The 26,674-nt window shown below is 40.9% G+C and overlaps 1 protein-coding gene across 1 annotated transcript in view; it reads left to right on the top strand.

Moving 5' to 3' along the window:
- Positions 1-26,674, top strand: part of SALL4 (spalt like transcription factor 4) — a 37,274-nt gene that overhangs the window by 7,409 nt on the left and 3,191 nt on the right. The window contains exons 2-3 of the mRNA XM_042461314.1: positions 14,872-17,367; positions 21,041-21,342. Coding sequence (XP_042317248.1) covers positions 14,872-17,367; positions 21,041-21,342 — 2,798 coding nt within the window. The remainder of the gene's footprint in view (positions 1-14,871; positions 17,368-21,040; positions 21,343-26,674) is intronic.

The raw sequence follows: 26,674 nt of genomic DNA on the forward strand, positions 1-26,674 counted from the left end.
AAGGATAAGGGTAAATATTGGCTGAATGCTGCAGTTCTTAGATACAAGTAAGCTTTCTTAGACTGGCACTGCATAACTGCACCAAGTTGCTATTTTGCATTTGCTCTAATAGAGTGCAAAATCTTTAAAATACAGGATGGTTTTTATTATCTGCTTGGCATGTGGTGTGATACTCCCAAACTACAGTGACAGCTTGATTAGTATTTTAACTAACTGCTGAAAGCAAAAGGAAAAGCCTCGTGCATTTTAATACTTTTTTTTTCAAATTAAAGTTGAACACAAAAGTTCTCACTGACCCACATGTGTATCTAATTGGTATCGAATTAACTGTGAGAATATCTATCAGTATTATCTCTAGTCATGGTTAGAATATTGAGCCAGGAGTGAGAGACCAAAGCCCTATCTTGTTAATGGGATATGAAGTAAAATATCTCACTTAAAGGAATGATACAAAACAGCCATCAGTGATCTTGGCAAGATGTTGATTTGGAGCTTTTTGTGGGCTGTCTGAAAGTTTTTGTTTGTTTTTTGTTTCGCCCCTGTTGGGAGGGACATGCTTGAGACCAGCTTGGCATGACTGCAAGGCAGTGGTGCAACTAGGGATCACAGTTTATAGCCTTCCACTCCATAACTTCCCAGAGAGCAATAGGAAATGGGGCAGGAGGGCACAATGGCAAATGGGTCCATACTCAGGGCCTAGGAGAGCATAACCATAATTGGTGCTTCAGGACTGATGCTGCTTACCCACAGCATTCTTCCTTTCTTCTTTATAAAACATAGCACTGGGGGGGCATTACTTTTCTTTTAAAATGATAAGTTGACTTTGAAATACGTATGTGCTTTCAGGTTACATGTTGATTTATGACAATCCCATGGATTTTATAGGATTTTCTTGGGTAATCAAGATCATGGGGTAGTAGTTTGAATGACTAGAAGGTACAACCAACATTCTCCATCCAAGCCAGCCCTGATAATGTTTAGCTTCCAAGATCAGAAGGCATGGAGTCGTTTTGTTTGTTATTCTTTTAAACTGTGGGATGGTGCTTTGTTGTTGTCTGCCTTCAAGTTGTTTCTGAGTTAAGGAGACTCTAAGGTGAACCTGTCATAGGGTTATCTTGGCAAATTTCTTCAGAGGGGGTTTGCCATTGCCATCCTTTGTGGCTGAGAGAGTATGACTTGTTTAAAGATCACCCAGTGAAATTCTGTGGCCAAGTGGGGATTCAGATTCTCTTTCCAGAGTCATAGCCCAATGTTCAAACACACCACACTGGCTCTCAATAAGTAAGTAAATGAGTTTAGTGTCAGAAGAAAAATCCAGTTTTTATTCTTGTAGTAAGTTTAAAATTGAAACTTGTGCATACTCGGAGTATCTCCCACACACAAAACAAAACTGCTCTTCCTTTTTAATATATATATATATATATATATATATATATATATATATATATAGTCTTTCTATTATTACTATTTTCCAACCCTCTTATTGGAAGAACAAATACGGTTTGAATTTAAACTTTTTAACTTTAACAGTTTACTGGCAGTTATTCATTGTTAGACCAGAATCCAGTGTCAGTTGCTGCTTTTTAATCAATTTATTTTTACAAAAATTCCATTTAGAAACAAATCCTTCAATTAACAGAAGTTCAACCAAAACAACTCTGAGAGTAGTTTGTATTTATTATTATGTATAATCTACATATATTTAGATTTTATAAAAATAATGAGTAAAAATTGGAAATTTATTGAATGATATAAATGATGTAAATCTATTAATTTTGGATTGTTAATGTTAGAAAGCATTACAGTGTGACTGCTCATGCTTCTAATAATACAATAATCGTTCACATAATCGTGCTTCTAATAATACAATAATCGTTCAATATAATAAGCAGGATCCATTTTTTTCCATTAAAACATTAATGCAAAAAAAAAAAAAACAACCCCTACACCAGTGCAGTATAGTGGTTTAAGCGTAGGATTAGGACTCTAGAGATCAGAAATCAAATCCAAACTCAGCAATGGAGACTTGTTGAGTAACCTTGTTTAAGTTACAATCTCTCAGCCCCAGAAAACCCTATAATAGGTTTGTCTAAGAGTCACCGTAAATTGGAAACAAGCGAAAGTACACAACAGCAACAAACAAACAAAAACATGTTTTGGATTTTTTTAAAAACTTTTTCCCCCAACCCTGATCTTAACAAATTTTGTTTGATTATGAATCAGAGGATGGAACAAAAGGAGAAGTGTATGTGCATATTTCAGATTCCTATTTAGAAAAGACAATAGGCAGCCAGCAATATATTGCTGATACAGAAAAGACAATAGGCACTCAGCTAGGACAGATTAATCATTTGAAGAGACTATTTCACTCAGGCTACTGGATAACTTCATCTGAAAAACTTAATGGTACTTAATCTTGTCTAGATCACATCCTGTTTTGGAATCCCTATCTGTAGTGTAGTAGACAACTTTTAAAAGGGAGTGTTAAATTCTAGTCCTTGTAATGTAGTGTATCTATGTTTGCACTATTTATTTAAGTTAGGAAGAACAAGAACTTCTTTTGGAGCAAATTGGATCCTCTGGCACTTGTAGGCACTTTACTCAGGTAACCTAAGTCAGAAGAGCCACTAGGAAGAGCATCATACTCAATGGGCTAAATATTCATTATGCCATAATTACATTTACACATCACACATCAGAAGTTTCTTTCCATTCATTGTGCTATGACTGAATCAAAATCTCTCCACTAAGTTTACAGAATTCTATTTGTTTAGTACATTTACAAGACACAGAGAGAAAATTCCAGTGACCTGAGGGGGAGGGGAGGAGTAGTAGAAGAGAAACTGAACTTTTGTCTTAGACTCAGAGTGAAGGCTAGATTTAAATTTGCTGCTCCCAAAATGTGTTTACAATCAAGTCTCCATGAACCACCAAGCCTACCTTGCCTTTGTTGTAACCTGGTTATTGCTGATACATTTCTGGAGAAAGAGCCAAAAATTGTTTTCTTGAAATCTTGGCAGGCCACAAAATATGAGAGTGGGTGCTATTGACCTGGTGCACCAAAGCTGTGCAAGCCTGATTTGTTTCAAATTGTATGTTTTTCAAACAGACAGACACACCCTGGCACTTATTGTATGGGGCTTTCTTTAATCCAGCCTTCCCCAATCTGCTGCTCTCCACTGACTGGGGATGATAGGATTCGCACTAGACAAGCCTAATCTACAAAATGAAGCTGTCAGCACAAAATGGTGATTGATGAATCTAACTCCACCCTCCAGCTGCTTCTCTCTCCTGTCTTCCTCAAGATCTATTGGATCATTCTCAGTCCCTTGTGGTTTCCAATAACACCATATTGAGGCAGCCATTCTAGATACTGGCCTTGCCGTAAGGTTATTTTCATTCTGTACATACCATTTCCACCACCACCACATCCTGATGGTGCTATTCTGCCCAAGATTCTTTGTTCGTCTCCTCTTCTGTTATGAAGCCTTTTTCCTCCCTGCACTCAGTGACTTTCATGATGCTTTGTAAGCAATAGGAAGCATGAGACACATTTCTGTTCTTGGGCTATGTAAAATTGAAAGGTGGTTTTACTTTTTGGATGATGGCCCCAGAATCCTTCAGCTAGCATGGTCACTGACCATTGCTGGCTGACAGTTTAGGGAGCTATAGTTCAAAAAAATAACTTTCCTGAGCTCTGGTTCCTAGTGTCACTGGCTAATCAGATAGGTTCTTTTACAGCATTACCTTCTTGACACCTAACATTCTGCACCATCTGTCTAGATCTGACCTGTTCATAATCTGACATTATGGATTGACTGATAGCTGCTCTTTCATTGTGTTTGGCTTTTTTCTACCATGTGGTAAATCATGCCTAGATTCTTGTTCCTCAGTACTATAGCCTACATTAGGGTTTCTGAACATCTGCATGAAGATGGGGAGATGTTGGCTCTCAAGATCTATTACAGCTATTATAATCCCTTACCAACAACCATGCTGACTGAAGCTTCTGGCACTTTAGGTACCAAACATGTAGGTTTGCTGTCTCATCCCTACATTTTACTCTCTTACCAGCATTTCACACTTATGCAAAATGCCCTTTTCTCAATTAATTTAGATATTTTATTTAAATTGTACATGAAAGTAAAATACATATACATATTCAGGGGTGTTTGGAAAACATTGCTTTATTCTAACCAGATAGACAAGTTTTATTTATGTGTGTTAACTGGGAGATGTTCTTGATTAAAATAAGTAATACAAGGCTGAATGAACAGGTAGGCTAATACTACACTTCTGAGTTTTGTAATATTCCTGTTGCACGTGGTCATGCTCTAACACTGCTCATGGTGGCTAACACTGCTCATGTGCTGATTCCAACTTCTATGTTTGCTGATGACGATTGCATTTTCTCATTTAAAGCACTTAATGACATAAAATAATGCCACTTAGGGATATTTGAATGCAGCCCCAAACACCCCAAATCATAATTAACATCGACTTGTTAACACTGATCTGGCCTGACATGTGAGAATCAGGTGGATATATGGTTGCACTTCATCGCATTATATCAAGAGAAGGTTGGGGGGGGGGGGAACAAGTGGTGTTTTGTTTTGTTTTATAGACAAGCAAAAAACACTGTTTAGTTTTTTTAAACTATTGATTTGTTGCATTAATGTTTTAATTAAAAAATTGAATCCTGCTTAGTATAATAATAATATAAAACATTATTTTCTGTATTAAAAAAACTCGGTCAGCTATGTTTTGATGCTTTCAATCATTGCTTGAGAGTTGGACTATGACTCTGAAGACCAGTATTTGAATCCCCGCTTGGCCATGGAAACCCACTGGGTGACCTTGGACAAGTCGCAATCTCTCTGCCGCAAGAAGATGACAATGGCAAACCCCCTCTGAAGAAGTTTGCCAAGAAAACCCCATGAAGGTTGCTGTAAATCAAAAATAACATGAAGACACACATACACAACATTAATAATTCAAAGTTATTAGGTTTTCATGTGATCTACATCTTTCAATAAAACACCAGTTTTACTGCTTATTATTCCTATTATGTAAAGACTTTACATAATAAAATTTACAAACTACTCAGAGAGAGATTGAAATAAGAATAAGTTAATGTTAAGCATCAGTTCTACTTATAATTTTATAGGAGTATAGGGTAACACCAATGTAGGACTAAATCACAAATTTGGTTAGCAAAATGCAGTTCAGATGTTACGACCACTATCTTAAATAATAATTGTTCTTTAAAAATGTTCTTTTAAAGCAAGATGTTTTGGTTGAACTTAATTGTAGGATTTGTTTCTGAATGGCATTTTTGAACTATTAAATAAAGTGATTAAAAAGCAACTGACACTGGATACTAGTCTAACAATTAACAAGTGCCAATTAACTGTTAATGTTAAAATGTTTAAATTCAAATAGTCATTGTAATTCCAGTAAATGAGTTGGAAAATAATAATAGCCAGCCTTAAAAACAGATATGAATAACCAGTTTTAAAAAACAGGAGTTTGTGGTGGGGGGTGGGTGGGTGTTGTGTTTGGTTTTTTGAAGTCAGTAGTTTAAGCCAGCCACCCTTGATCAAGATCTTTGAATTCTGTAATTCTTTAAAGTAAAATAGGATTTAGTTTTATGTTATATAAAATAAAATAAACATGGGGCACTGTTACTTCACTGGCCATTCACATTTTATGGTGCCTTAAGATTAGCCATTCACAAGAATATATTAGTTGAGGTGCCACCGTGTATACTGCTCTTGAACAAGAAATATTTTTGATTGCTGGAGGAATATCCTATATGTTGAAATGAAAATTCAGTAGAAACTTGCTTTCCTCATCAGGTGTTCAATTTTAAACAGAAAGAGACATGCATGGTGGAACCTAAACCTGAGGATCCCTTTGAGGGAAGGAGAGTGAATCACTGGTGTTTATCAGACGAGCTCTTAAAGAGGTACTATTCCAGTGTGACTCCTCTAGCTGCCTCCTGTTGCATGCTGGGATTGGCAGTTTTAAAGAGGGGTATTTAGAATTCTGAGGCAGAGAAGTTCAGCTCCTTAAAACTGCCAATCCCAGCATGCAACAGGAGGCTGCTAGAGGAGTCACACTGGAATAGTAGCTCTTTAAGAGCATAGTGTGATAAACATCACTGTTACTTAATTACGTTGCCCAGAGTACATTTACTGCTGTCATTTGGCTGTTATCAGTGAGGAGACTAGACTGAAGTCCCAAGCATACAAATTTGGAAATGAGAGCAAGGAAGTCAATGCCCATATTTTTGGATAAATATATTTAGTTTTGGCTCATAAATATCCTAAATATTTTTGGATTTATCCAAATAGGGCAGGTGGTCCATGGGGCCCTAGAAATGGGTTCAAGGTGTCCACGAACTAAGTACAAAAATATTTTTGTCTTTGATCTCCTATTGTGTTTAAATGATTTTCTAAAGCTGGATCTATAATATTGATAACATCTTAGATGATGGAAACTTTGTGCTAGATTACTGCACTACACTCTTATAGTGCTGCTATTCCACTTTAACTGCTCTGACTGCCTTCCTTTGCGATCTGAGATTTGCAGTTTAAGGAAGGTTATTTAGAATTCTCAGCATGAAAGTTCTAAGGCATCACTGAACTACAAACCTCAGAATACAACAAGAGGCAGTCAGAGCAGTAAAGGTGGAATAGCTGCAGTATAAGAGTATAGTGCAGTAATGTGGATGGTGAAGATCCTATTCACTTTTAACATAGCATCAGTATACAGCAACACATTTCAATTCAATTTTTTTCTTACGGCAAATAGCCAGCACAACACATTTATGCTGGATCTCACAGTTAGACAATGTAGCATAACTCTTCCTTTTAGTGAGATTGTACAAAGTGTGTCATGGTCTTAAGGTTATCCATTGCATAACAGTCAATTAGCTAGACAAGGCAACTGTTAAGTGGATTTGTAATTGGTTGACCGGCCGAACCCAAAGGGTGCTCAACAATGGCACCTTTTCATCCTGGAGAGAAGTAACCAGTGGTGTTCCACAGGGCTCTGTCCTGGGCCCAGTACTGTTCAACATCTTTATCAATGACTTGGAGGAAAAAATTGGGGGAATACTGATCAAATTTGCAGATGACACCAAATTAGGAGGAATAGCTAATACTCCAGAGGACAGGATTAAAATTCAAAATGACCTGAATAGACTAGAAAGCTGGGCCACAGCTAACAGAATGAACTTCAACAGGGAGAAATGTAAGGTACTGCACTTAGGGCGAAAAAATGAAATCCACAGATATAGGATGGGGGACACCTGGCTTAAAGAGACAACATGTGAAAGGGATCTAGGAGTCCAAGTAGACCACAAGTTGAACATGAGTCAACAGTGTGATGCGGCAGCTAACAAGGCCAATGCGATTTTAGGCTGCATCAATAGAAGTATAGTGTCTAGATCAAGGGAAGTAATAGTGCCACTATATTCTGCTCTGGTCAGGCCCCACCTAGAATATTGTGTACAGTTCTGGGCGCCACAGTTCAAAAAGGACATTAAGAAACTGGAGCGTGTCCAAAGGAGGGCGACTAAAATGGTGAAAGGTCTGGAAACCATGCCCTATCAGGAATGCCTTAGGGAGCTGGGGATGTTTAGCCTGGAGAAAAGAAGGTTAAGAGGTGGTGATATGATAGCCCTGTTTAAATATTTGAAGGGATGTCATATTGAGGAGGGAGCAAGCTTGTTTTCTGCTGCTCCAGAGACTAGGACCCAGAGCAATGGATGCAAGCTGCAGGAAAAGAGATTACACCTCAACATTAGGAGGAATTTCCTGACAGTAAGGGCTGTTCGACAGTGGAACACACTTCCTAGGTGTGTAGTGGAGTCTCAGCCTCAGAAGATGGCAATAGCAAACCCCTTCTGAAGAAACTTGCCAAGAAAACTTTGTGATAGATTCACCTTAGAGTTGCATTAAGTCAGAAATTACTTGAAGGCATAAAACAACAAACAACATGAAGCAGCTAATTTTGCTATGCAGAATGGAGAGGCGTGCCATCGCACCCATCTCAGGCAGCAAAATGATTTGGGATGGTCCTAGGTTCCTTTTCCTTCATCCTCTCCCTCTTCCTTCCCACAGATATTTTCAGTCAATGTCCAGAACTATAGGATGGCTCTATTTGGCTTGCTGCTGGTGAAAGAGTTTGAAAAGACAATAAAGGCTGTAAGGCCTGAACTAATACTACTGCCAGTCTTCCCCCATTGCAGTCTTGTTGGTTGTTAGTATTCTAGTAAAGAAAATTACTAGTGACTTTGCAAGTTATTTTGCAAATCAGGCCAAGACCCTAGGTTGTATTCCTGTGGAGGTTTTAGTTGCTCTGGTTCAAAGAAATGCTTCAAAACCACATTTTCCATCCTTGAGTGGGAAACAATTTTTGTGTTTGGCATTAAAACATGCTCACAGCTCCCTTGTTTGATGGAGAAAAACATTAATCTCTTGTTCCAGTGGAGCAAGACATTTTCCACTTCATCTTCCCATAAACAGTTTATTGGTATAAATGATACAGTGTGCTTGCATTTTAAATAATCGTGGGTGTAGAAATGCTGCATGTACCTGTACAATATGTTCATGATGGTTAACAATGATGTTTCCTCTTTTAGCTTTATAATAGTGTATTATTTTTAATTGGCCTTTGCTTGCTTATCTTTATAAATATGTTGTTGATTTGTATTTAAAACATAATCAGTTATCTGCAAAGTAATCATATTTGGACTGAAAGGCAGGTGGATTTTTGGCTCCAACATATTTCAAGGTGTTGTTTTGTGTAACATCTAGATGTTTCATTGGAACCACAACAACTGCCAAAGCTGAAGCTACTGTATCTGAGGAAGAGAGTAAAACTTGGGCGAGGGACGGGGCAAGAGGATTTTTCCCCAGCAGAATTTGCTGAAAAGGGTGTGTTTGATATACTGCGGAAATGAGTGGGAATCTAGGGATACTGAGATGCATTGTGGTGTAGTGGTTAGAGCACTGGACTTTGGCACAGAAAATCCAGATTCCTACTTTGCTTATTGTTTGATCTTAGGCTAGTTGCAAATTAACACCTCAAAAAGTTATTGTGAGTATACTATGGGACAGAGAAGCAAGAACTCTATATATTGCCTCAGTAACGTTGAGAAAGAGCAGGACAAAGATAGTGTTTGTAATAATAAGAGAACATCTGCATATCTGTGGCAGCCCTCACTCATCAAGACATTGTGCTAGATGCCTCAAAATATGAGAGTGAGAGTTGCATTTGTTGTTACTGCTGTTGTTGTGTACGTTTAAGTCGCTTCTGTATTATGGTGACCCTAAGGCAAACCTACCATGTTTTCTTGGGTAGTTTCTTCAGTGAGGAGGATGCCTGTGCCTTCCTCTGAGGCTGAAAGAGTGTTATTTGCCCAGTGAGTTTCCATGGCTGAGTATGGATTCAAACCCTCCAGAGCTGTAGTCCAATGCTCAAACAACTACAGTCATCCCTCCATATTTGCGGATTTGATTATTCACGGATTTCATTCATGTGTTCTCTCTAGGACTGTCTAGGTCCTCCAGTGCAACTCTGTGGTCAACTTTAACTAAAAGTTGCACTGAAAGACCATTTGTAGCTACTCCAGTGCCATTCTATGGTCAGTGTATGATGAACATTGACCACAGAGTTGCACTGGAGGACCTAGAGATTCCTAGAGAGGTGTCCTCTCAGGTAAAAACAGTGTTTTTGTTATTTGCGGTTTTCCCATCTCCACAGGGGACTTGTTCCCCTAACCCTAGCGAATATGGAGGGACAACTGTACACCACACTGTCTCTCAGGAGGAGGGAGGTTATATTAATACATAGTTGTTGCGTTTGATATATTGGGATAATATTATCACATATTAAATACAACAACTTGAAACAGCTTAAAAGTCTAAACTGTTTGAAGATCATGCACATGTACAATTAAATTAAGCTCCAAGGGCTTTAATAACAAAGCTATGTCTTAGCACCTAAAAGAAACCAATATAGGAACCAATCAAATATTCAAGCAGATAGAGGACACAACTGGGATACAAAAGTTGAGAAGTCCCTCTCCCATGCTGCATTGCCCCCACTGGTGTAACACCGAGGAGTAGGGTTCCTCTTGCAGACCTCAGTCCTCCCACACATTCTCCTCCAAGTCTGTAGATACCACCATTTAAATCCAGTTGCTTCTCTCTCTGGTTGCTTTTGTAAGCCCTGGCTTCCTATTGGAAAACCTCTCCATTTAAATCCACTTGCTTCTTTCTCTGCTCTGTTTTGCAAGCCCTGGCTTTCTATGGAAAAACCTCACCATTTAAATCCACTTGCTTCATTTCTCAATCCGATGTTAAAACCTCTCCTCCAGCACCTGGAATCGGTTGGGAGAGGTCCAGAGAAGGAGAAGGAGGGAAAATAGTGGTATATACTTCGTTATAGCTCCCTAAATTTTACCCTCGACTTATCCATGGGTCATATCAAAATCCAGGATTTTAACCCTGAAACCTTCCATCGACTTATACATGAGGTCAACTTGTACATGAGTATATATGGTACACATATGGAAAAAATGTTGCTGAATGTGACTCTTGTATACATTATAGAGGTAGGGAGGTAAATGTATGTTGGATCAGCAGAAGCAAGGTTGGTATTGTCATACATTTACTACATCTTAGTAAGTGTAAAGATCATGAAACCACAAACCTCACTATTGCATGCATAGAGAGAGATGCACAGAAAGAAGACATTAAAATGTTTGATGCCCAGCAATCAACATGAGATTATGCTGCAGCTTCTTTAGGGTTGCCAGTTCAGGATGATCCCAGTTTTCTAGGCCCAAACCTGACACCTGGAGATGGCTGCTGGTGATGTCATTAAGCATTATTTATTAAGCACCAACTAGAGCCAATGTGGTGTAGCGATTTGAGTGTAGGACTTGGACTCTGGGGATTGGGGTTTGATTCTCTCCTCAGCCATGGAAACCACTGCATGACTTTAAGTGAGTCACATTCTCTCAGCTCCAGAAAATAGATGTACATTCCCCTAATAGAGGTATCTTAAAACCATCTTTGGGCATTCTCTGCAGTCCTTTTTTCAGCTCTTACCATAAATATACATAATAAAGAGTAGAGCTTGTGGCTGCAATAACACATCCCCCTCTGTCCAGTGTGCATTCAATTGATAAAAAGAACACCTAGATAAGATTCTTGCAGTGGCTTTACCACACTGAAGAGCTGAGGTACCAATAGTACACACAGCTAATTCGTAAGAATTAACAGAACAACTGGAATTTTGGAAACAAAAAGACACTAAATAAAGACATTACATGCTTGTTGGTGGGACAATGTCTTCACCTGCTTCACCCAGTTTATGGGCACTGGAACTTTTCATTCATTTTATGAAAAATTCCATCTTTATTCTCAATGATACCCGTCAAGCATTTCCACTTTCTTTTGTGAAATTCCCAAGATTTATATAGATGCCAGCATTTTCATTATGTCTTTTGTTCCTGATATTTAAATTTCCAAGTGTCATTGCTGTTATAACTGACAAAGCTCCACCTTTGGTACATGCAAAATGGGGAGTTTTTCTGATAGGAAGCAAAGGCTTGCAAAATGGAGCAAGTAGATTTAAATGGAGAGGTTTTGCGATAGGAAGCCAGGGCTTGTAAAATGGACCAGAGAGAGAAGCAAGTGGATTTTAATGGGGAGTTTTTCTGACAGGAAGCAAATGCTTGCAAAACAGACTGGAGGGGTAAGGAATTGGGGTTCAAGGGAGATTGGGACATCAGGCTTGCTTGCTTTGGGACCTTTCTAGGCACTACTAATGTACTGACCCTTATATAAGTCTACCCAAAATTTTAGGGTCAATTTTGGGGCATAAATTTCTTGACTTATAGTTGAATATATACAGTAATTACTAAAGGAAATATATCCACCATAGCTCTCTATTTTCATACAAACCCCTAATTTCAGTTACAGTTAGCAGTATAGCAGTATCAAAGAAATAATGTAAGGAAACACAAATAACTTAACATCTTCCCCCTGCACATCTGGATTTCGTTCAGTTAGCAGTTTCATTGAAGGTGTGGAGCAAAAAATATTCTCCTGATGTAGACCCTCAGTGTTTGATCTGGGAAGTCCCTGTGCAGACCTTTCTTAAAAGGAGTAGGCAACCGCTAAGAGTTTGGGGAACCCATTGGCCTCCCACAGGACCATAGAGGGCAACCCCATTCCCCCAGAATTTTGTTCACTTCTGTTGAAAACAAATTCACAAAAAGATCCTCCTGCCCCTATGCTTTGGAGCCTCCTTTTAAACTCAGGAGAAGCCTCACCAGACTGGAAGTGAACCCACAGTTTACTTTCTAGTTGAAAAAATACTTCTCCTGGGCTTAAAATAGCCAGGGGAGACCTTATAAATTGCCTTCTATGAGTCCTAGGGGGCATGGAAAAATATTTGTATTAATTTTTTAAAATATGGAGAACAATTGGGAGCATCAAAAACATATATGGGGGAACAAATGCCTACAGACTTCCTTAAAAACCTGTATTCTAAGTAGTTGTGGCCACATAAAGAGGCCTGTCTATCCAGTTCAGTACCCTGTTTCTCACAATGGCCAACTGGCTGACTGGGAAGCCCATAAGCAGGAAATTAAAGCAACAGTTAACTCTTTTTGTTAACTGTTGATACCTGAAGATTCAATGTAGCAATTGTGACTAATGATATTAATAGCCTTGTCCTCCAAAGGATTTTTCTGATCTAGCTGTGGCTAGTGGCCATCACTGCATGTTGTGGCAGTGAATTCCACAAGCTAAACTATGCAAACACAAAGAAGTGCTTTGTTTTGTCTTTCTGGAATGTCCTACCAACTGGCCTTATTAACGAATCAAGTTGTATTACTTATTTATTTACAACCTGCTTTTTACCTAGTTTAGGAGTCTAGCTGGCTTACAACAGTTAAAAGAGACATAGGCCGAAAACAACTGGCCTTAAATGGGCACCGTCATGCTGCCCCTTTGTGCGGTAGATTGGGGCCACAGCAACCACACACTGCGGCCCTTACCTGGCCTATCCCCAGCACAAAAAATAGTGGCAGAAAGCTGCTCCTTTTTGCGCTGGGGAAAGAGATCCCTTTTCAATGCTGCCACAGCTCTTCCCTGCTCCTGCAGTGTGAGGTGTCTGGTCGCTGTGCCGCAGAAGCGTTCCCATGCTGCCTACCATCTAAGTGGGCGGGTGGCATGAGGCCGGCTTGGGGGCAGAGTCAGGACATGTGATGTGCAGTTGCCATGTCCCCAAGCCGGCTCTTATTGCCAGTCTGTTTGGCCCCATAGTTTAAAAATACACCAAATACAAAAGTTAAAAATATCATTAAACTGTCCATAAAATTAAAATAGTAACTATTAAAAAGAACAAATAAAAGATGGATAGAAAGTACGGTACAATTCTACTTGGCCCAGTGTCCTTGAGCAATCAATCTTCAAAGGCCTGCTGAATTTTTTTTTTTTTTGAAAAGGTCTTAACCTGCCTGCAGATGATAATAAGGAGAATGTCTGTCTAACTTTCCTTAGAGTGAGTTCTAAAGCTTGGGAACAGCCATCATGGAGGCCTTTTCCTATGTTCCCACCAAATGTACTCTGTGGGACAGAGAAAAGACCCTCTGCCAAGGAGCTCCAAACATGGGCAGGCCTTTGTTAGTAAATAGCTCCTGATTTCTCATTGGTTTCAATCTAAGCCTATACAACTCAAATTTGAAAGATTCTGTCTCCCTATATGCCCTTACTAGAGTCTTAAGATTCTCAGGGGCAAGCTTTCAGTCCCAGCTCCAGCACAGATATATCTAGTGAGGACACAGGACAGAGCCTTCTCAGTGGCCACTCCCTGCCTGTGGAATTCCCATCTATGGGCTGTTTGGCTGTCCAACATTTTGTTCTCCCTTTTGCCAGTATTCAATGATTAATTCATTACAAAGAGCCCTTTTAAGGCATGGTGGGGCTGATTATTTTTACTTTTATTCTTGTGTTTTTAAATGATTTTTTAGTTTTTAAAAATGTAATTGTAATTATTTGTTTAAATGTGCTTTAACCTTTTTTATTATCAAGATTTTAGCCTTTTGTAAGTTGTCTTCTTTTAGCTTTTTGTAAACTGCCTTGAATCCCACAATGAGAGAATAGTGGCATATAAACAAACAAACATGTTGTTGGACTGCAACCCACAACAGCTCTAGCAGCATAGCAAGTGATGAGGATTGCTAGGAGCCATATCAGCCCACAGTATTCAGAATGCTGCAGCAGCCAATTCAGAAGGCCACAAGTGGCCCATACCTCTACCTTGCTGTCTCTTGGGTGATCATCTGCTTCATAAGCAATGCTACATGAAAGGTTCATAAGTGCTGCTCCATTGTGGGGACATCATAACGGTGTGTAGGTGTCACCATAGATCACACTACTGGGTGCTATTTGCTGTGGCATTGCCACTGGTGAACGTCTTTGGTGGGTGGAAGGCTTGTGTCAAAGGAGCATAGGGGAGGAGGTCACTTTCCCAGGAGCCCCTTGATATTTTGGACTAGTTTTGTGTTACTGGCCTAAATTAGTTTGACCTCCCAGTTCTGCTTATCTTTGAACTGGGCACTAGAAAGCAGTTCATACAAATAATATGCTGTGATATAATGCTCCTGTAGGCATAGCTATTGGGAGTAATTACTATCCAAATTGTCTCATTTCTTGTAGAAATCGAACCTGGATCTGAAAAATGGATCCATTTCTTTCTGCAGAGATCTTGTTCTACCAGCCTCCTGTTAGTGTCATAACACGGTTCTAAGATTTCATCTTTCTCTTTCCAATGCCTTTCTAGGAAATCTACAAGACATCCCAGGTGACAGGGCTGATGAAATGAGTTCCAAAAGGTGCCGGACAGAGGAAACCAATATTTGTGAGAAGTGCTGTGCAGAGTTCTTTGATCTCTCAGAGTTTCTACAACATAAGAAGAATTGCACTAAAATGCCACCTGTCCTAATCATGAACGATGGTGAGGGAACAATGTCCTTGGAAGGCCTCCCTGAAAGCTCCTCAGGAACCTTCCCAGGCAATCAGATAGACAGTGGGAAGGAGAATCAAGCAAAGACTTGCTCTGCTTCTGTGGAAAAGAGAGAAGAAAAGGTTGGAAGTGAACCAGTGGGAGGGATGTATCTAAAAACAGAGTCACCAGCTGCTCCAGCAGCCCATGGGCTGAGCTATCTACCCAAACCCAAAGTACCAAACACTAATGTGACTTTGCAGACTATTCATGGGACTAAAGTGGCAGTCAACCAGTGTACCTCAGAGACAGTCCCTCCACTGACAGCTGGCTTTAATGCTATTCCAATGATCCTTGAGCAGCTTGTGTGCCTGCAGCAGCAGCAGCTCCAGCAGCTCCAGCTTACAGAGCAAATCCGCATCCAGATTGCCATGATGGCCCCCCATGTCCTACATCCTTCACTAGCTGCTGCTGCTGCTACAGATCCCCTCAAAGCTTTGGGTGCTCACATGTCCCAACAACTATCAGCTGCTGTAGCTTTAATTGGACAGAAAGCTGGGAACCAAAGCCTATCCCTGGAATCCTTGAAGCAAGGCAAACTACCTCATTCAAATGTTGGTGTTCCAGCTGCTGTCTCCATGGCCAGTGGATTGATGGGATCACCCAGTATCTCCTTGAAGCCCGAAGCAGGCAGAGGCCTGCCAAATTCCATGTCCCGCTTCCCAAGCCCTTTGCTACCTCATTCATCCAGTTCAGCCATTTTCCAAAACCCTCTTTCTGCCATCTCTTCAGTGGCTGATCCCTCAAAGAAGGCAAAAGGGAAAGTGCCAAATGTTAATGTGTCTGAAACCAAACCAGCCATGGAGGAATCATTCTTTAAACATAAGTGCAAGTTCTGTGGCAAAGTTTTTGGCAATGACAGTGCTCTGCAAATCCATCTCCGTTCCCATACTGGTGAAAGGCCCTACAAATGCAACATTTGTGGCAATCGCTTTACAACCAAAGGGAATCTTAAAGTGCACTTCCAGAGACATAAAGAGAAATTTCCTGACATCAAAATGAATCCTCATCCTGTAGCTGAAGAATTAGACAACATACCCACGAGTAGCGGTATACCCCATGGGATGTCTGTTCCACTGGATGAAGCAAACCTTATTGTGGATGCCAAACCTATCATTACTGCACTGCCTACCTCTTTAGGCTTACCTCAAAACACTTCTAACTTAGCAGGTGGCAGGGGTGCTTTCACTGGTGCACCTCTAAATGATATTCAGACTAGATCTTCTCTGGAATGTGAAGGTCATGAATCAGGGATTGAGCAGAACAGGGATTCCCCACAAGCCAGCTGCAGTGTGAGTGTTTTCCAAGGAAGTAGAGCTGGTGAGCAAGGTTCTGAAACAACAAAGCTCCAGCAGTTGGTGGAAAACATTGATAAGTCAACGGCTGATCCCAATGAGTGCTTAATCTGCCACCGAGTCCTCAGCTGTCAGAGTTCCCTGAAAATGCATTACCGCACTCATACAGGTGAGAGGCCATTCAAGTGCAAGATCTGTGGCCGAGCTTTCTCAACCAAAGGCAATCTTAAGACACATTATGGGGTACACCGTGCAAACACCCCACTGAAGATGCAGCACTCCTGCCCCATTTGCCAGAAGAAGTTTACTAATGCAGTGGTTTTGCAGCAACACATCCGTATGCATATGGGAGGACAAATTCCCAATACACCAGTCTCAGAAAATACCCAAGACAGTACTGATGTGGAGATTGCTGTAGTAGAGAAAAATGGAGATCCATGTTGTCCAGAAAGTAATGTAGAAAGTATGGAAGTGGAAGAAGACCTGGAGTCTCAGGATGGGCCAAGCCAGTCTTCCAAACCACTTACCTCCTGCAGTTCTCAAGCTGATCCTTCAAGCTCTGTTTTTTCCAGTATTTCAGTGCTAGAAAACCAAATGAAAATGGTGAATTCAACTTTGACATTACAGCGGCAAAGCAGCCTGAAGTCCAGTGATAATGGTTCTGCAGAAAGTGATGGCATGACGAATGACTCTTCCTCAGTGGCTGGTGATCCAGATTATCAAAATGGCAGCCGTAGTCCTGTTGCCTCTGAATCAGCTTCCTTCCCAGCACTGTCTCCAGCCAACAGTCAGGCAGAGAGCACCAGATCAAAGTCTCCAGGTTGCAACATCCAAGAAGATGGTATGGTGGGAAGTAAGGTACAGGGTCCTGAAACCCATTCCATGGCAAGGGATCGTGCTTTGGATCTAACCTATGGCAGTGTTGGACGAAAAATTATCAAGGAGGAACCCGGATTACATTTTGCAAATGGAGAGTATGGTGAGTCCATTACAGAGAATTAAAAAGTATTAACTAAAATAACTGTACTATAGATTCCAATTTAAATTAGTGAGTGGAGATTTGGGATTGAAAGCTTAAGTGCCTATGCCAGGTGAGCCAGTTTCTCAGTCTAAAAACTGATCAAGATTTCCATCCTTCTGTTCACTTATGCTCTGTCTTTTCCACAGACTTGGGACATGACGTAATTTATAAAAGACAAAGGATTAGAATACCCAGGCCATAACCCCTGGGGATGCAAACCAAGCTTCCTCATAGGCCCCATTCTGGATTAGTCACTTAGTCCTCCTGTGTCCCCCAGCTCCAAAACTAATGTAAGAATGCACAAATTGGTGATGGTGTATACTTGAATGGATGGATGTTGGAACCCTTAACTTTGCTCAGTTTGCATCTGCAATTTGATCCATGGTTGGCTCTAAAACATGCCTGCTTTTTAAACTTGGAGTCCCAGCAGGTTTTGACCAAGGCAAAGCAGGTCATGATAGAAAAGGATTTCTCCACCTCTCTGTTAGATCCTGAGCATTCTGTAGTGTCCTGTATCTCAGTACTGCTGAAAGTACTGTCCAGTTTAGAAACAATGCATACATTCTTTATATACCGTTCTCTATAGGTTAAAAAATGGTTGTGGGAAATACGGCAGCAATGTTATTACTGCTTGCAGTACATCAACAACCTGATCAAAATGCTTTGTTTAGACAACTGAGATACAAAGAGAATAAAACAACTGTCATGCACAATTACAAATGCATTCTGTTTCATGAGGAGGCAACTCAATGCATTCAAGAAGTGCACAAGTAAGGCAAGACAACAGTGTTATCCTACATCTTCCCCCAGTATAGCCTTGTAACCTGGGATTTCCAGGTGTACTGGACTGCAATTCTTCATCCTGACTTGTGTTGTGTGGGAATGATAGAAAATATAATCCAACCTATCTGAAGAGTATTGGGTTGGGAAGGCTACACTAGTATCAGATGCTCAGAGGTATACTGACTCCAAAAATAGAAAACTCCTTATTCTATACAGGAAAATAGCTATTTATATTTTTATATATTGGTGCACTAGCTTTAACTATACAAAAGAACTCCTGGCCACTGCAAAAACCTGGGCCTCCAGGTTCAGTGCTAAACACAAGAGTACCTCTAAACTGTGAACATTTAGGGGGATCATAACTAATCTAACATAGGCTGGATCCCTACTTGATCTGTCTTTCGAATGACCATGATCACCTCTTTCTTGTCTGGATGAAACTTCAATATGTTTGCCCTCACCTAGTCCATTACAGCTACCAGGAACCAGTTTAGCATAGGAACAGGTTCCTCGGAATTAGATGGAAATGAGTGATAGAGCTGTATATCATCCGCATACTGGTGACACTAGACTCCAAAACTCTGGACAAACTTTCCCAGCAGTTTTATGTAGATGTTAAAAATCATGGGGGACAAAACTGAACCCTGAGGGATCCCATAAACCAGTGGCCAAGGAATTAAGCAGGAATCCCCCAGTACCACTCTCTGAGAATGCCTCACCATCAAAGAATGGAGCCACTGTATAACAGTAACTCCAAGCCCCCCTCCCCATCCCAGAGAGGTGACCCAAAAGGATACCATGGTTGATGGTATCAGAAACTGCTGAGAAGTCCAGTGGAACACTCCCCCATCTATTTCACTGTGTAGATCATTCACCAAGACAACCAAAGCTGTCTCCATCCCATAGCCAGGCCTAAAACCAGATTGAAATGGATCTCAGTAATCCATATCATCCAGAAAACCCTGGAACTGGGGAGGCCAACATATCCTGTAGTATCTTGACCAGAAATGGAAGGCTGGAGACTGCTCTATAGTTATCTTGTATAGAAGGATCCAGCTATTTATGTAGAAGGAATTCTTGAATTTATTCATTAAAAAAAACAAAAACAGTTCTGTGCAATATACTCACAAGTAACTTTTCCAGGCTCTGACATCAAAGTTGGATAGTGATAGAGATGCAATTTTTTGTTTTCTGTCCCCCCCCCCCCCCCATCATATCAGGTTATTTAAAATAACCTGAAACAAAATGTATAACGTAACTAATCAAATTCATATGAAATGAATGTATATGCTCCCCTGCCTGCAGAGGTTACATCTACCAGTTTGCCACATGATATGTGTGCTGTTCTATGTTTATTGCTTGCCTTTTAAATATATATTTGACATGGATTTTAGCTTTGCATTTAATTTGTATGTGTTTTAATTTCTATAAACAGCCTTGACTCCCAGTTTTGGGAAAATTCATGATAATAATACATTAATCATCGTAGTAATAGGGAATAAAATACAACTTCTGAGATCTTTCTGTTCAGAACGGTAGCTATTCAGTGAAACAGAAATAGGTGCATCATCAAACAAGAGAACAGGATGAGATTCTTCCCCATAAAATGTCTATTGTGTTATAGTATATTAGAAATTAAGAGCTCACTATGTTGAGATTTTTTTTTTAAATTAAATTTCTAAAAATGTCATGTTATCACCCAGGAGCTCAAGGCAGTTTATTCAGCAGCTCTTCCTTCCTCTTTTATCTTTATAGCAATCTTGTGAGGTAGCTTAGACTGAAAGATAGCAACTGGGGGATAGCAACAGTGAGCTTCATAGGTAAACCGATTCATAGCCTAGCATTCTAATAACTGAATTGATAACTCAGCAGATCATATCTTCATTTGTTTGGTGTGTAACATCCTGAAATCATTTGTCTTTTGTATAACACCCTGAACTTGGAAGAAATATGGGATAGGTTGGGGAAAAACTACTGAGGCATGCTGAAAATACCTATAATAATTTTAAATCATGTGTACTCCTGTGTACCAGAGCTTCAGAATGTTCATTTTTAAATACTACAAAATCCTGGAGTTCCCAGCCAGAATGCTGGGGGCTCTAGGAACAATAGTCCCCAAAATGAATCGACTTAAAAACAGAAACAAAAAGCAAAAGTTGTTTTTTGCTGGAGAATTAGTATTTTATGATAGCACTGGGTGAGAAGACTGTAACCTGTTTAAAAGGTTTTTGCTTTTCCTGGGGGATTCCAGGATTAGTAAATCAACCCTTTTCCTGCCAGAAGAGGTCTGGAGGGGATAAGGGCAAAATTAACCTTGTGCCCCTGCAGCTTATGTGGCATTCATGTTCCTGTGCTGCTGATGCAGTGTGGAAGTCCAAAAGAAACCATTTTATGGAGATGTCTCACTACAGAGGTCCTGCCCATTTTACCAAGTGTTGTAATACCATCTTTATTTAGATGTTGTTGAATTGCAAGTCCCGTTAGACCTTGCTAACATAGCACTTACTGTGGTGTTTTTGCTTTTCATAGTATGCACATTTTTGTTTCCCTGTCCCTTCTGGTAAAGCATGTGCTAGAAACAATTCCCAAAAACCTTATCTGGTCCAGAGATGCCAGTAGAATAAATGCTAATACAACACATAGGCTGTATTTCCAGATGAATCCTAGCTCTCTCCTCTATCTCCAGTCTAAGCATATGATTGCATTATTTGTTTGTATTTGCTCATCTGTGTAAAGCTTTTGTGATAAAGCTGACTTTAATGAAGTAGCTGGGTTTACCAATTCACAGAAAACCCATGTAAGATCTGGTGTGATCTGTGTACCCAATGTCCCTTTTATCTTCCTTCAGGCCGAAGCAATGTCCCCACAGCTTTTGTCAGAGCACCACCAGCCCTTATAAAAATGGAAATGCCAAACAATCACCCTGTTAACACCAGCCATTTTATTAACCCTCCCGTGTTGTCATCTGGTGTGCCTCCCCTTCTGGTGTCACTCCCTCGCCGTACTGCTAAGCAACACATATGCACTACGTGTGGAAAGAACTTCTCATCAGCAAGTGCTCTTCAGATCCATGAGCGGACTCACACGGGTGAAAAGCCGTTTGTATGCACCATCTGTGGAAGGGCTTTTACCACTAAAGGAAACCTTAAGGTGAGCAAATGGAAGGCAGTGATTTGTACATTTATCTGCCTCCTGCCAATTTTACAGCTAGCTGCAGAATGGGGAGGGGGCACCCAGCCTTGTCACTCTCAGTTAGGCCCCATCACCTCTAAAATCCTCAAAAAAATGGAGGCAGATGAACTGAAAAATTATCTAAAGCTATGCTTGATTTTTCTGGGATACTCCTTCATAATGTTAGAACCTGGGGTTATCCAGTGAAGCTACATAGTAGAAGGCACTTAGATAAAAATAAAGTATTTCTTTACAAACTGCATAGTTAAATGTATGATAGTTTGGAATTGAAAAATGAGATGTTGATCATCAACTTGAATTATGAATCAACAAATTCAAAGAGGGTAAGGCTGTCAATGCCTACTAGGTTGTATACAGTATTACCAGAAGCAGCCCATACTTTGTCACCACCTGAAGTGGAACCAGAATGCCACCCATTGTATTGCCAGTGTCCTACCTTCCCCTGCAAACTTGAGGTAATGTGGTAGTGTTACCTGGCTGCTGGAGATGAAAAAATTGGCTAAGCTGCCCCCCTCAATACACCTCAGCAAAGAGATTCCACCTCAACATTAGGAGGAACTTCCTGACAGTAAGGGCTGTTCGACAGTGGAACACACTCCCTCGGAGTGTAGTGGAGTCTCCTTCCTTGGAGGTCTTTAAGCAGAGGCTAGATGGCCATCTGTCGGGGATGCTTTGATTTGGATTTCCTGCATGGCAGGGGGTTGGACTGGATGGCCCATGCGGTCTCTTCCAACTCTATGATTCTATGATTCAATCGCCCCATCTATTGGCCATCTGAGCATTACCTCCCATTACATGTACCCAGGAAGGATGAAGACAGAGGTATATCAATGGAGTGTCAGAGTCCTACCCCATGTAAAATGGTGAAAAGGCAGATAAAAATAGGCAAATGCCCTGTTTCTCTCTTCCACCACATCAGCTGGTTATGCAGTGCAGAGCTAACTCTTACTGTACTCCAGATAGTAAAAGGTGGGCAGCGCAAATGAGAACTGCCTTTGCCACAGTGCAGGTCATTTTCCTAGTCAGCTGTGTGTGCCATCCACAGAGCCTACTTCTCAGGACCCAGACAGCCAAGGGGTCAGTAGAATCCAGTTCAGAGCTTGCTGCTAGCAACAACAAAGGTGCTTTGATGTTTGCTTCTACCTCAACTATATCGAGTGGGCTATTATGGATTATGAAATAATTTCCAGCTTTAGAGAGCAGCAGCTCTCCAGAGCAGGAAGCCCTTTACAAGGGCAGGTTGTGAGGTATAAGTTAGTTAACCATCACCCCATCATCTGAGACAGATGCTTCATCAAGTCTTAACAGTAAGTATGCATCTGAATGCCAGTTTCTGGGAAACACATGCAGATGGGTGCTGTTGTGCTGATGTTCTCTTATGGATTTCCCATAGACAACTAATAATAATAAATAAATAAAAATTTTATTTATATCCCGTCCCTTTGAGGTCAATTGGGGCGGCTAACAATAATAAAATACAATACAATATATACAAAAACTTCCCTCCCCCCCTTAAAAAGTTATTAAATCAATTATAATTAAAACCAACAAATTAAACAACATAACACTACACACCATTACAAAACAGACAAACAAAACAGCAAACAGTGGCAGCAATCCACTCAAATTTCCAGAGAGGACCTTAGGGACTCTCATGAGAAGAGGGTTCTTGAGGGTGGGATTATCTATCCAGGGAAGGCCTGCCGGAAGAGATCCGTCTTGACAGCCTTTTTAAAGCTGTCTAAAGATGTCAGTTGACGGATCTCGTCTGGCAGGTCGTTCCACAATCTGGGGGCGACAACAGAAAACGCCCTCTGGGAGGTAGCTGAAAGCCTAGATCTTTGAGGCTGCAGCAAATTCCTCCCAGAGGACCGGAGTGTGCAGGGAGGATTATATGGGAGGAGGTGGTCCCTGAGATAGTTTGGACCCAAGCCATTTAGGGCTTTAAAGGTGATAACCAACACCTTGTACTGGGCCCGGAAACTAATAGACAGCTAGTGGAGGGACTTTAATACCGGAGTAATATGGTCCCTCCTCAATGTTCCTGACACTACTCTGGCCGCCATATTCTGCACTAATTGCAGTTTCCGAATCAAGCACAAGGGTAGCCCCATGTAGAGCACATTACAGAAATCTAGACGTGAGGTTACCAGTGCGTGTACGATAGTCTCGAGATCCCTTACTTCCAGAAAAGGGCGCAGTTGGCGTATCAGCCGAAGCTGATAACAGGCGCTCTTGACTATCGCATTTACCTGATTTGTCATCAGGAGCGACGAGTCAAGGAGCACCCCCAGACTGCGAACACAGTCACTGGAGGAGAGTGTGACCCATCCAGGACTGGGGATTGCAACCCAATTCTTGGTTTCGGGGCTGCTACCATGAGCACCTCCGTCTTGTCCACATTCAGTTTCAATCTGTTTTTCCTCATCCAGCCCATTACTGCCCGAAGACATTCATTGAGAGAAGAGACGCCATCAGAATTCGAGGCCGACGAACAAGACACGGAGAAATAGATCTGGGGGTCATCAGTGTACTGATAACACCCAGCTCCATAACTCCAAATAATCTCACCCAGCGGCTTCATATAGATGTTAAATAACATCGGGGACAGTATAGCACCCTATGGAACCCCACAGGTGAGCTCCCTTTTACTGGAGCAGCTGTCCCCGACTAGCACCCTCTCGGACCTGCCCGAGAGGAAGGACTGGAACCACTGCAATGCAGTGCCTCCGATACCTACCCCCCTCAGGCGGTCCAAGAGGATGCCATGATCTATTGTGTCGAAAGCCGCTGAGAGGTCTAGGAGTACCAACAAGGTCACACTACCCCTGTCGATGCTCAGACGCAGATCGTCGGTCAAGGCAACCATGGCAGTCTCAACTAAATTGCCCATGTGGACAGAATGCTGGATTATTTAGATCTTTGACCAGATCAGACACAGCTCCTCTTATGTAGGACCCCAAAGCTGAATGTACAGTGGTATTAGGAGGCATGTGACACAAGTGTAGATGGTGCCAAGAGATGAGAGGTTGCAGTAGTGAAGATCAAGATTTCAGAAATCAGATGAGGGAGGGGAAAAATTCTATTGAAGAATGTACATACAGTCGACCCTTCTTATACACGGATTTTTTATACACGGATTCAAGCATACACGGTTTGAAAATGTTCAAAAAAAGTATAAATTTCAATTATCAAACCTTGATTTTCCAGTTTTTATAAGGGACACCATTTTGCTATGTCATTATATTCAATGGGACTTGAGCATACACGGTTTTTGTTATACACGGGAGATCTTGGAACCAAACCCCAGCGTATAACAAGGGTCCACTGTACTTGTCTTGGGGCATTCCTTCAGGTGGAATGGGAAGGCTCCATATCTATTGCCCTGACACCCATCTGTTCTACTAGATGTCTGCAAAAAACTTACCTATGTCAACAATGCATATACCACATGGTTTGCTTGTGCATATACCCCAATGAATGGCTATGAGTCCACTTGCAGCAGTTCCCTTGACTGTGTGGGCATCAGGTAAACAGAGGTATTAGAATAATCTTCCAACAGGCTCCCCACACACGTTAAACATAAGAAGAATGTATTAAAGTGTCTGTACTTAACATATAGTTAAACACATGGTTAAACATAGCTGATAAACCCCCATAGCATGTGGTTGGCAGAGAGGAAGTTTAGAGTGCTGTAGATCAGGATTGAGGAACAGGTGGTCCTCTAGTTCTTTTTGGACTGAATGTCCAACCAGCATAGCCAGCAGTGAAGGATAATGGGAGATGCAGCCCAGCTTTGCTATTAATCTTTCTTGTAGTTTGCATCCATTGTTCTGGATCCTATTCTCTGGAGCTACAGAAATTAAACTTATTCTATCTTCAGTATGACATCCTTTCAAATATTTAAACAGGGCGTTTTGGTGGAATCTCTTTTCCTGTAGCTTGCATCCATTGTTCTGGGTCCATTGTTCCTCATAGAATATGGTTTCCAGACCCTTCACCATTTTAGTCGCTCTCCTTTGGACATGCTATACGAGTTGTCAACATCTTTTTTGAATTGTAGTGCCCAGAACTGGAAATAGTATTCCAAAGCAGAATAGAGTGGAACTATTACTTCCCTCAATCTGGACACTATATTTCCATTGATGTTGCGTAGAACCTCATTGCCTTTTTAAACTGCCATGTTACACTGTTAATCTATGTTTAACTTGTGGTCTACTAGGACTCCTAGATCCCTTTCACATGTACTGCCACCAAGTGAGGTGTCCCCCATCCTATATCTGGTCATTTCATTTTTTCTGCCTTACAGTTCTCCCTGTTGAAATTGATTTTGTTAGTTTTGGCCCAGCTTTCATCTATTACGGTCATTTGAATTTTGATCCTGTCCTCTAGGGTATTAGCTGTGCCTCATAATTTGGTGTCATTTGCAGATTCCAGAAGCGTGCCCTCTATCCCATCATCCACACCACAAAAAGGGGGAGCAGTTCAACAAGTCTTAGCAAATATTTTATTCAAAATGAGCAATATGAATTGTTCATTTGAATTGAATCAGCCAGCTCAAGTAATTCCTAGAATGATATAATCATATAATCATAGAGTTGGAAGATACCCCAAGGGGCATCCAGTCCAACCCTCCTGCCATGCAGGAAATCACAATCAAAGGATCCCAGACAGATGGCCATCCAGCTTCTGTTTAAAGACCTCCAGGGAAGGAGACTCCACCTCTCTCCAAGGGAGTGTGTTCTACTGTCAAACAGCACTTAGTGTCAGGAAGTTCCTCTTAATATTAAAGTAGAATCATTGTTCTGGGTCCTGTTCTCTGGAGCAGCAGAAAACAAGATTGTTCTCTTAATATGACATCCCTTCAGATATTTAAATGGGGCTATCATATCACCTCTTAACCTTCTCTTTTCCAGGCTAAACATACCTAAACCGTTCCTTATAGGGTATGGTTTCCAGACCCTTCACCATTTTAGTCATCCTTCTTTGGATACACTTCAGTTTCTCAACATGTTTTTTGAATTGTGGTGCCCAGAATTGGACACAGTATTCCAGGTGGGGCCTGACCAAAGCAGAACAGAGTGGCACTATTACTTCCCTTGATCTAGACACAATACTTCTACTGATGCAACCTAAAATTGAAATGGCCTTTTTTGCTGCCACATCACACTGTTTCTGCTTGAACAAATAAAAACCTTTAGAGACCACTTGAAAGCTCCTTCCAAAATGCATCCTAAGATAATTATTTTATCTTTCAGCAGCCTCCACTTTTTTTATTACTTCCATTTTT

Source organism: Sceloporus undulatus, chromosome 4 (assembly GCF_019175285.1).
Source record: "Sceloporus undulatus isolate JIND9_A2432 ecotype Alabama chromosome 4, SceUnd_v1.1, whole genome shotgun sequence".
NCBI lineage: Eukaryota > Metazoa > Chordata > Lepidosauria > Squamata > Phrynosomatidae > Sceloporus > Sceloporus undulatus.